An 11109-nucleotide genomic window follows, 5' to 3' on the forward strand; every position below is an offset into this window, starting at 1 on the left:
GAAAACTCTTTGAATGAGAAGGTGTGTCCAAACGTTTGGTCTGTACTGTATATATATTGTAAGCCTGCGGGAGGGTAGTGTACGGTTACGGACACTCACGGAGGCACAGATGGCATAAAGTTCACGTCACTTTTATAAGGATCCAGTTTCATGAGGTTTAAATCAACACATGCTTTCTTTAGTAGAACCCAGTATTTCAGTAACAAATCACGAAAACAAAAACCTTCCCGTCTGTGACTAACTACTAACATAAAGAGTTTCTCAGCTAGGCTACAGCTGTTAGGCTACAGCTGTTAGGCTGACGTTCCCACTGCATGTGGTTTGCTCACTGGTCCTCAGTAGTCCTAGCACTATGTGCTCTCCTTGCAGGCCTTTCCTAAGTGAGCTACAGAACCCATTGTCTGATAGGTGCGGGTCCCACCTTTGGAACCCGCCCTTACAAGGAAAACGGAGCGGAGAAACAGGGCACACTGCGCATGCACAGCCGCCCTCTATTCATTTCTATGGAGCCGCCGAAAATAGCCAAGCGCTGTCTCGGCTATTTCCGTCGGCCCCATAGAAATGAATGGGAGCGGTGGTCGCGCATGTGCGGTGCGCTCCCATTCACTACAATGAGAGAAGCGGGGAGCTGCACCTGGTGTTGGACGGACCCTGGGAAACCCGGGGTCCTCCAGCCACAACTCTCCCCGGCTCCGTTCTCCTTGTAGGTGCGGGTCCCAGAGGTGGGAGTATAAAAGTCAATTTAATTTAGTGTTAGCTTACATTTTTGCACGCACTTTGCATGTGTGCATCCTGCAACCTCTAAGTACTGTCAATTATTGATCTCATCTGCTCAGGTTTCAGTGTAAGGGTTTTGTTTTTTAAATAATAAAACTCAATTTGTGGTAAATAGTGTTATAGTTTTATATATGCTAAGTTATCAGTAATCACATACTGATGGCTCATCATATACATTCACCCCGGACCTCTGCTGGAGCAAAGGTCGCGAAAGGGTTAAAATGTTCAAGCTGTGAAAGAGTACCTCCGGGTATACCCACAGGATCTGGGTTTATGAAGAAAAAGACACCAGGATTAAACCCCCAGAACGGCCCACCCACCCTAGGAGTTAGTGGGGAAAATTGTTTGGGACTTAATGCACCCACTGCTCGATCAGGGTTACCACCGTGTGGATGCCTATTATACAAGTATTTCACTGTTTTAAGTCCCTAAACACCAGAGGTACTGAATATATCTGTAAAGAATAAATCAAGGCAACTGGACTTACTGTAGATTTCTTGAAAACGTTTCACTTGTTCTTCCAACGAGCTTTCTCAATTCTGAGTGACTGTACAAGAATTCTCTGGGAATAAATATGTAACTGAATCAACATCTGGTAATTATACCCATCATGGGGTCAGAAGTTATTATACCCAGCATGGGGTCAAAGGTGTTGATTCAATTATCCTAATTGGAGTCAGTAGGTGATAATGACCTCCCAGAAAAAGACAATAGATGTCTAACCCCCCCCCCCCCCCCGCCTCTATTCAAACTATTGGAAGAACAAGTGAAACGTTTTCAAGAAATCTACAGTAAGTCCAGTCGCCTTGATTTATTCTTTACAGATATACCATGACCTGGATAAATGAGTACCTTCACAGAGAGAGGTACTGAAGATTGTGGCTCAGTACGCAAAAATCTGAGGCTTTCCTAGATCCCTGGTAGGGCAACCACTAAGAAGGGGCAACAGCAGGGCTCTCCTACATGAGAACATGCTGGTGGTTAAGTACAAAGACAAGAGGGATGTCTGTGTACTGACCACTGTTCATGGGAACACCAGCTCTCCTGCCCCTGTGCAAGGTATCACAACCACCACCTCCAAACCAATTACAACAGGCACATGGGATAGGTTGATTTTTCAGATCACGTTCTAAAATCGTACCGTGCCATGCGTAAAAGTAAGGTTTGGTACAAAAAGCTGGCCCTACTTGTTGTACTGACGGCACTGTATGTTATTTAGATCTGCAGGCCAGATGAAAAAATAACTTCAGTTTCTAGATGTGGTAATCAAGGCCCTAATTTTTCAAAATCAGGAAGAGGAGCGCACCTGTACTTCTGGAAGTTATGGTGCCCTTTTTGTACCAGCGCAATATTTTTCTGCAGAAGTAAACTGCAAGGAAGGGAAGGACCCAAAAAAGATGCAGGGTTTGTTACTAAAAGGGGGTACGAAAGGACACAATTTATCTCTGTGAAACTTCGCCTGATAAACCTGTGCTTCAAAGTACCACTTATCCATGTATTATAAATTTTATCCCTTGTGTACCCTGTAAATTTGCCACCTTATTACGTTCTGATGTAGTTCGCACAGCTTAGATATTCACTTTTCATTAACCACTACATTCATTTCTAAAAACATGTGTTTGGTCAAGAGTGCCTTTTCCATCCCTTAAAATGTTTCTACAGGGGTGTAGTTTCCAAAATAGGGTCAACTACTTGTTTTTATTTTTTTTTACTGTCTAAGGACCTAGTCAGGAATTTTTTTACATGCAACATGGCACCTGAAATCCTGAGGACTGAGCCCTGCTGTGCACCCATACAGCAGGTATGTCTCTATATTCAGGAGAAATGGGTAACAAATAGTGGAGTGCATTTTCTCCTGTTACCCCTTGTGAAAAAAAAAAAAAACTGGGCCTAAAGTGATATTTTCTTTTAAATGTGTAATGTTTTTCATTTTCACAGCTGTGTGCTTCTAAATTCTTTTGAAGTGTGTCTAAATTCTGTGAAACACCTGTTTAGTCAAAAGTACTCTTTCCACCTCTTAATATTCCTACAGGGGCGTCGTTTCCAAAATGTTTGGGGTTTTCTACTGTCTAGCTACCTCAGGATTATTTTTACATGAGACGTGGCAACTGAAATCCATGGATGCAAATTCTGGCCTGCAAAATCCATATATTGCGGTTTGTCTTCTGAGCCCTGTTGTGTGCTCATAGAGCAGGATATGACTACAGTACATATTGGATGCTGTCATATTGAGGAGAAAATTAGTAACAAATAGTTTGGTGCAGTTTCGCCTGTTCTCCCTTGTGAAAATGAAAAATGTAGGCGTAAAGTGTTATTTTCATTTAAATGTGTAATTGTTAATATTCACTGCCATGTGCTTCTAAATTCTATGACAAGTGTTTCTGAATTCTGTGAATCACCTGTTTGGTCACCCCTTAAAATGTTCCTACAGGGGCGTGGTTTCCAAAATGGAATCCATGTCTGCAAATTCTGGCCTGCAAAATTCATATATTGCAGTTTGCCTTCTGAACCCTGCTGTGCACCTATACAGTAGGATATGAGCACATTTGAGGTGTTGCCATACAAAAAAAATGGGTAACAAACAGTGCATTTACTCCTGTTACCCCTTGTAAAAATGAAACATTTGGATTTAAAGCATAATTTTCTTGTAAAATAGGTAATTTTTGAGTTTGTACATTCTATGAAACGCCTGTTGGGTCAAAGTGCTCACTACACCACTTCAAAATGAGGTCACTGTTTGAAGGTTTCCACTGTAAGTGTGCCTCAGGAGGTCTTCAAATGCAATATGGCACCTGAAAATTATTCTAGTGAAATACGCCCTCTAAAAGCCATATGGTGCTCCTTCCCTTCTGAGCTCTGTGGTGGGCCCATATATCAGTATAAGAACCTATATGGGGTGTTGCCACATTCAGGACAGGAGGAAATTAGTAAAAAAATTATGGGGTGCATTTTCTCCTGTTACCCTTTGTGAAAATTTCATGTAAAATATGTAATTTTTCATTTTCACGGCCAAGGGTCTTTACATTTTATGAAAAACCAGTTGGACAAGTCCTCCATTAACTCTGTGGCCCCTAGGGTGACTAGAAAACATTTAGTCGGAAGAATAGTCTCTGGCTCAGAGCCCAGGGCGGAAGCGGCCTCAGGAAAGTGGCAGGACAGGACATCTGCCTTCATGTTTTTAGAACTTGGCTTATAAGTAAGACGAAAATTGAAGCGGGTGAAGAACAATGCCCACCGGGCTTGTCGGGAGTTGAGTCTCCTGGCACTCTTTAGGTACTCTACAGTCGTGGGCAAAAGTTTTGAGAATTACATAAATATTGGAAATTGGAAAAGTTGCTGCTTAAGTTTTTATAATGGCAATTTGCATATACTCCAGAATGTTATGAAGAGTGATCAGATGAATTGCATAGTCCTTCTTTGCCATGAAAATTAACCTAATTCCAAAAAAAACTTTGCACTGCATTTCATTGCTGTCATTGAATGACCTGCTGAGATCATTTCAGTAATCGTCTTGTTAACTCAAGTGAGAATGTTGACGAGCACAAGGCTGGAGATCATTATGTCAGGCTGATTGGGTTAAAATGGCAGACTTGACCTGTTAAAAGGAGGGTGATGCTTGAAATCATTGTTCTTCCATTGTTAACCATGGTGACCTGCAAAGAAACGCGTGCAGCCATCATTGCGTTGCATAAAAATGGCTTCACAGGCAAGGATATTGTGGCTACTAAGATTGCACCTCAATCAACAATTTATAGGATCATCAAGAACTTCAAGGAAAGAGGTTCAATTCTTGTTAAGAAGGCTTCAGGGCATCAAAGAAAGTCCAGCAAGCGCCAGGATCGTCTCCTAAAGAGGATTCAGCTGCGGGATCGGAGTGCCACCAGTGCAGAGCTTGCTCAGGAATGGCAGCAGGCAGGTGTGAGCGCATCTGCACGCACAGTGAGGCGAAGACTTTTGGAAGATGGCCTGGTGTCAAGAAGGGCAGCAAAGAAGCCACTTCTCTCCAAAAAAAACATCAGGGACAGATTGATCTCCTGCAGAAAATATGGTGAATAAACTGCTGAGGACTGGGGCAAAGTCATATTCTATGATGAAGCCTCTTTCTGATTGTTTGGGGCATCAGGAAAAAGGCTTGTCCGGAGAAGAAAACGTGAGCGCTACCATCAGTCCTGTGTCATGCCAACAGTAAAGCATCCTGAGACCATTCATGTGTAGGGTTGCTTCTCATCCAAGGGAGTGGGCTCACTCACAATTTTGCCCAAAAACACAGCCATGAATAAAGAATGGTACCAAAACACCCTCCAACAGCAACTTCTTCCAACAATCCGACAACAGTTTGGTAAAGAACAATGCATTTTCCAGCACGATGGAGCACCGTGCCATAAGGCAAAGGTGATAACTAAGTGGTTCGGGAACCAAACAAAAACCCACTAATTCTGACAAACTCCAAGAAGTGATTATGAAAGAATGGGTTGCTATCAGTCAGGAATTGGCTCAGAAGTTGATTGAGAGCATGCCCAGTCGAATTGCAGAGGTCCTGAAAAAGAAGGGCCAACACTGCAAATACTGACTCTTTGCATAAATGTCATGTAATTGTCGATAAAAGCCTTTGAAACGTATGAAGTGCGTGTAATTATATTTCACTACATCACAGAAACAACTGAAACAAAGATCTAAAAAGCAGTTTAGCAGCAAACTTTGTGAAAACGAATAATTGTGTCATTCTCAAAACTTTTGGCCACGACTGTAGATTCTTGTGGTCAGTGTAAACCGTAATGGGATGTTCTGCACCCTCTAACCAATGTCTCCACTCTTGAAAAGCCAATTTTACTCCCAGAAGCTCTCTATTGCCGATGTCATAATTACACTCGGCTGGAGAGAGCTTCAGAGAGAAGGCACAGGGATGTTACCTCTCAGGGACCCCAGAATATTGTGAAATAACCACCCCAATCCTGACCTCGGAGGCGTCGACCTCAAGGACCAAAGGTTGGGAAGTATCTGGGTGAGTTAGGATTGGCGCAGTACAAAAAGCCTGTTTTAGCGTCTCAAAGGCTTTACCTTCGACTCTCGTCCACTTTGAGGGATTAGCTCCCTTCTTAGTGAGAGTTACCACTATCGCAGAAAAATTCCTAATAAACTTGCGGTAGAAGTTGGCAAAGCCTCAGAAACGCTGCAATACCTTCAGATCTTTCGGCTGAGGCCAATCCAAAACAGCAGAAAGTTTGGATGGAGCCATAGCCAGTCCCCTTTCTGAGATAATGTACCCCAGAAAAGGCAATTCTTTTACTTCAAACAGACACTTCTCAAGTTTGGCATAGAGGCGGCTTTCCCTCAATTTCTGGAAAACCTGACACACGTCTCTGATGAGACACCAGATCCGACAAGTAGATTAGTATGTCGTCTAAGTAGACCACAACAAATCTACCCAAGCAATCCCTGAGGACATCATTGACGAACTCCTGGAAGACCGCAGGAGCATTACAGAGACCATACAGCAGAACAAGATGCTCGTAATGCCCGTCCCTGGTGTTAAATGCGGTCTTCCATTCTTCACCTTCTCTAATGCGTACCAAATTATATGCACCCCTCAAGTTCAGTTTGGTGAAGATCCGAGCCCCTGCCACCTGAGAAAACAAATCGTCAATCAGAGGCAGAGGATACTGATTCTTCACCGTAATGCGATTGAGGGCGCGAAAATCGATGCAGGGTCTCAAACCTCCATCCTTCTCCACGAAGAAGAACCCAGCTCCAGCGGGAGAAGTGGATGGATGACTGAAACCCTTCTCGAGATTCTCTTTAATATAATCCCGCTGGGCCTGAATTTTAGGTCCAGTGAGATTATATAGATGTCCCCGGGGTGGCATGGTACCTGGCAACAGATCTATAGGACAATCATACGACCTATGGGGAGTTAACACATCAGCCCCCTGTGAACTGAATACGTCCTGGAAGAGATGATAATGTTGAGGTAATGCATTTAATACTTCCGTGGAAGCAAGTGGCAACTTAGAACAAATGCACTTAGTGAGGCATTCGGTACTCCACCGGCAAATCTGACCTAAGCGCCAGTCCACTACTGGATTATGGAGTCTTAACCATGGGAGAACCCACAATCACAGGAGTAGATGGCATGTCCAGGACAAAAAGGCTTAAGGTCTCCTGATGCTCAGCCCCCACTGTTATCTGCAACCCGGGCGTCATCCACACTACACAACCATCCTGGAGAGGAGAGCCATCAATAGCGGTCACCAACAGGGTGGTCTTTGGCTGGATCAGCGGGATGTCCAGTCGATGAACCAAGGCTGAGTCCACAAAATTCCCTGCTGGCCCTGAGTCAATCAGGGCAGAAAACTCATGGACTTTTGTCTTGCCAATGTAGTGAAACAGGTATCATCACTCGACTTGGAGGAGGGATAATAGCACCTGGGAGGTTCTCCTCTATGCCCCCTAGGTTAATTTGTTTCCCTCCGGCAGGAGAGGGCATGTCTTAACGAGATGACCTGCCTTCCCACAAAACAGGCATAGACCTTTCTGCTGGCGACGGGCTCGTTCAGCCTGTGTAAAATGGGAGGACCCAACCTCCATTGGCTCTTCTGCCAGTTTAGGGGGACCTGGAAGTGACCGTGAAGGTGTAAAGCGAGATGACCGTTCCAACCGCCCTACGAAGATCCCGGACTGACTCAGGAAGTCCCAGCCGGAAACGATGGCGAAGGGCTGCTTCGCCCCAGGTGATGAAGGCTGCTCATCGCCTGAATTCCGCTGTGTATTCTTCGGCAGGGCGGCGACCCTGCTGGATATGCTCAAGATGGGTCCCAGCAGTACGGGTATGATCTGGGTCGTCGTAGATAACGGCCATGGCATTAAAGAAGGCTTCAACTGATAAATAGGCTGTGTGGTCTTGGGGCAAATTAAACGCCCAACGTTGGGGATCTCCACGCAGCAACGACTTTATGATCCCAATCCTCTGTCTGATATTGCCGGAAGCTATCGGCCACAACTGAAAATATAAAAGACAGGAATCCCTATCTCCTGTGAAGGAGTCAGGCAGAGGAATCTTAGGCTCAGTTTAGTGTCTTGCGACGGTGAGGGATAACGTGGAGGCTCCTTGGAGCAGCTGCTGAACCTCCTCCATCACGTTAGACAGTTGCTCCTGGATCTGAGCTGCAGTGACTGATGGCACATTAGGGCGTCCTTAAAACAACAGATTAACTGCTCCTGTTAATTCAGTTAGCTGCTGCTGGATTTTTTCCATGGCAACTGTTGGTTGGGCCCACTGTTCTGTAATGCAAGGCACCAACAAAACAGACCAGTGTAGATGAAGCAAGGGGTTTTATTCAAAAGAAAGTAAACAAAGTCCAGGAAAACTTCACTGGTAACAAATAACAGGAATAACAAAACGAATGGAAGCCAGGGAAAGTCCCAATCCATGCTTTAAATCGCTGTGCACACTTGCCAGACGAAAGGATGCATCACGGGAAATTTCAGATCCTGGGTCCCACTAGAAAGGACGGAGTCCAGACAACCTTCAGTCACTAGCACAACTAGTATGACCTGTATCTGGATAGGGAAGGATAACAGTGGGCAGTGACCGGCGGGGAGATCACCTTTTATGTGCCTGCTAACAAATCCCATGGCGCCAAGTGTCCACTCCACATAAGTTATGAACTGCCCTACACCTGTGTACACAGCCTTGGCCGGTCATTGGCAATTAACCCAATGCCGGCCCCCCTAATCTACTTTGAATTTGTGGCCAGGTGCTATTCTCAACACAGGTCGGCAAAGCGCATAAGAAGCGCGTACACGCGACCGCGCATCCCCTTACGAACCTGTTCCTGAGCGTACACGCGGACGCACGACAGGCTCGGCGAGTACGCTAGCGCATCGATATGGACACCAAAGTGGAATCCGCAATATGTACTGGAGACAAGCGCGGCCGCGGCGTACTGCCACTAGCCCGACCCCGGCGGTCTTCCCCTCTGGCGCACACACGAACTGATCCCCCCCATCGGTTCTCAAAGGAGTCGGATCTGGTGTATCAGTGGAGACATGCGTAACCTGTCCCTCCTCTCCATGTGGACCCTTTTTGGTCACACCTGAGTGCGAGACAGGTGAGGATCTTACAGTGTGTCTATGCAAACCGTTGGATAGAGAGGACGCTGGTGGCAGATTCCCTTTAAGAGCCATACCTTGTTTATTTTTTTGTTGACTGAGCTGTGTGAGGCATCGTTTTTTGTGGGACAAGCTGCAGTTTTTATTGGTACCATTTTGGTGTAAATTTTACTTTTTTTTTCAATTTTTATTAAATTTTTTGGGTAGGTCAGGTGGACAAAACCTGCAATTATGTCTTTTTTATTCTCTTTTATGGGGTTTACTGTGAGATATGTGAAATGGTAATGATATTATGCAGGTTGATAACATTTGGATACCAAATTTATATTGTTTTTAATATTTTACTACTGCATCATAAAACACTTTTTATTCAAAACCATGTGTATTTTGCATCACCATATACTAACTCCCATAACATTTATATTTTTCTATCGAGACAGCTGTTTTTTTTTTTACGGTGCAGGCTATAGTTTTTATTGGTCCCATTCACAATTTTTTTTAGAAATGTGAGATGGGAAAAATAGTAAATTACCATGCAGTATATTGTGTATGAAAAGAGAAAGGATTTTAGCAGCTCTCACCTTTAGTCACCTGCATGAAGCACGGAAAAGGAGTGGCTTGAACCTAGCCACACTTGATAAGTCCAAGAGCAAAAGAAAAGGTTGATTCCAGCTTCAGCGTATAAAAGTTTTCTTTATTCAGCTTGTAGTATAAAATCCGACACAGAGTCACATGGAGAGACACAGATTGTGACGCGTTTCGGGCTATGGTATTAAGCCCTTCTTCAAGACAATACCCATTGTATATTGTGTATGATATGTTAACTTTATTATGCGGGATGATACAATTATTGTAATGCCAAATATATATAGCTTTTTCATGTTACTACTTTTGCATTAGAAATAAATCACTTTTTATTGAAAATCACTTGTCTTTATTTTTATGTTTGTTTTTTAACCATCTGTGGTTTTCTTTGATTTTTTTTTGCAGTGAACATCTGTAAAATATGGATCACTTCTACATAAAGAAGTTTCTAAATGATTCTAAATATAGAAATCCGAAGACTAACTGGTTTGAAATTCAAGACCATGGAGTAGCTATACATTAACATGATGGGCAATTTGTGATTATTATTATTAATTTGTGGAAATATGGACATGTGGTAATGTCATGGTTCTATGAAAATTAAATCAGTATCCCTTTTAAATGTGCATTCTTCTTACTCTGGCTTTGTGCACATCTATAGGAGTTTACCTTCTGCATAGTGGCCTGTTTTGTTAAACCCTGTTCACATGTATTATTCTTTACTTGTAGATTTTCGTGGTGCTTTTAGCACTGAAAGTCTATAGTTACACTGATTGTGCAAGTCTGTCTTCAGAAAAAAAGAACCTAAAAGTTTTGACTTACAAATGCTGACCAAACTACCCAACTGTGAATACTGCAGAGTGGTTTTGCAAATTTCCATTAAGGGTTTTTCTAAGTTATCTAAGACCCTCCCAATACCATTAAATTCCTGAAAACAAAAAGTATCTTAAAATTACCTCTCACTTCTGTATATTACCGCTTTCTGCTCTGCAGCTTTGGTTGTCCTCCAGTTGTTTGTATACAAGGCCGCATCAGTGACATGCAGGTATATGGCACTTGACCACTGCAGCCAATCCTTGTCCTCAGTGGTCTTGTACAATATACCGCTGAGCACATTAATTGGCTGCAGTAGTCACATGTACAGTATACATGTACATCATCAGTGTATCCTTGAAAACAAAACTGCAGGAGGAGAACCAGAGCTGTGGTGCAGAGAACAGCATGCGAGAAAGAGTATAGGATTTTTTTTGTTCTTTATTTTTAGGCATTTAGTGGCATTTAGAGGATTGTACGATAACCCCTTTAAGATGAGATTGTTTTAGATAAATCTATAGCTGAATATTTATACATTTGCATATTGGAATTTTAAGAAATGTGATAATACCCATTCCAATTCTAGTTTATCAAGATTATATATACGGTATATGGCCATTTTTATAGCCAAATTTAGACTTTTTTTTTTTGCTATTGTTGGTTACATGTATGATTGGGTCCATGTTCATAAGTTTTCAGCTTGCGTTTTACTTATTATTCAAATAAAAATGTATTTTTTTGGGGGGTGTTACATTTCAAGCCTATTTTTGGAGAAAAAAAATACACCAGTAACATTGGGAAATATGTTATTACTGTCATAAATGA

General features: G+C 43.0%; 1 protein-coding gene across 1 annotated transcript in view; it reads left to right on the forward strand.

The window, feature by feature from the left end:
* Positions 1 to 10261, forward strand: part of HMG20B (high mobility group 20B) — a 311260-nt gene extending 300999 nt beyond the window's left edge. The window contains exon 10 of the mRNA XM_040417766.1: positions 9877 to 10261. Coding sequence (XP_040273700.1) covers positions 9877 to 9889 — 13 coding nt within the window. The 3' untranslated portion in view covers positions 9890 to 10261. The remainder of the gene's footprint in view (positions 1 to 9876) is intronic.
* The last annotated feature ends 848 nt before the right edge of the window (positions 10262 to 11109 follow it).

This window comes from Bufo bufo, chromosome 2, assembly GCF_905171765.1.
Source record: "Bufo bufo chromosome 2, aBufBuf1.1, whole genome shotgun sequence".
NCBI classification, from domain to species: domain Eukaryota; kingdom Metazoa; phylum Chordata; class Amphibia; order Anura; family Bufonidae; genus Bufo; species Bufo bufo.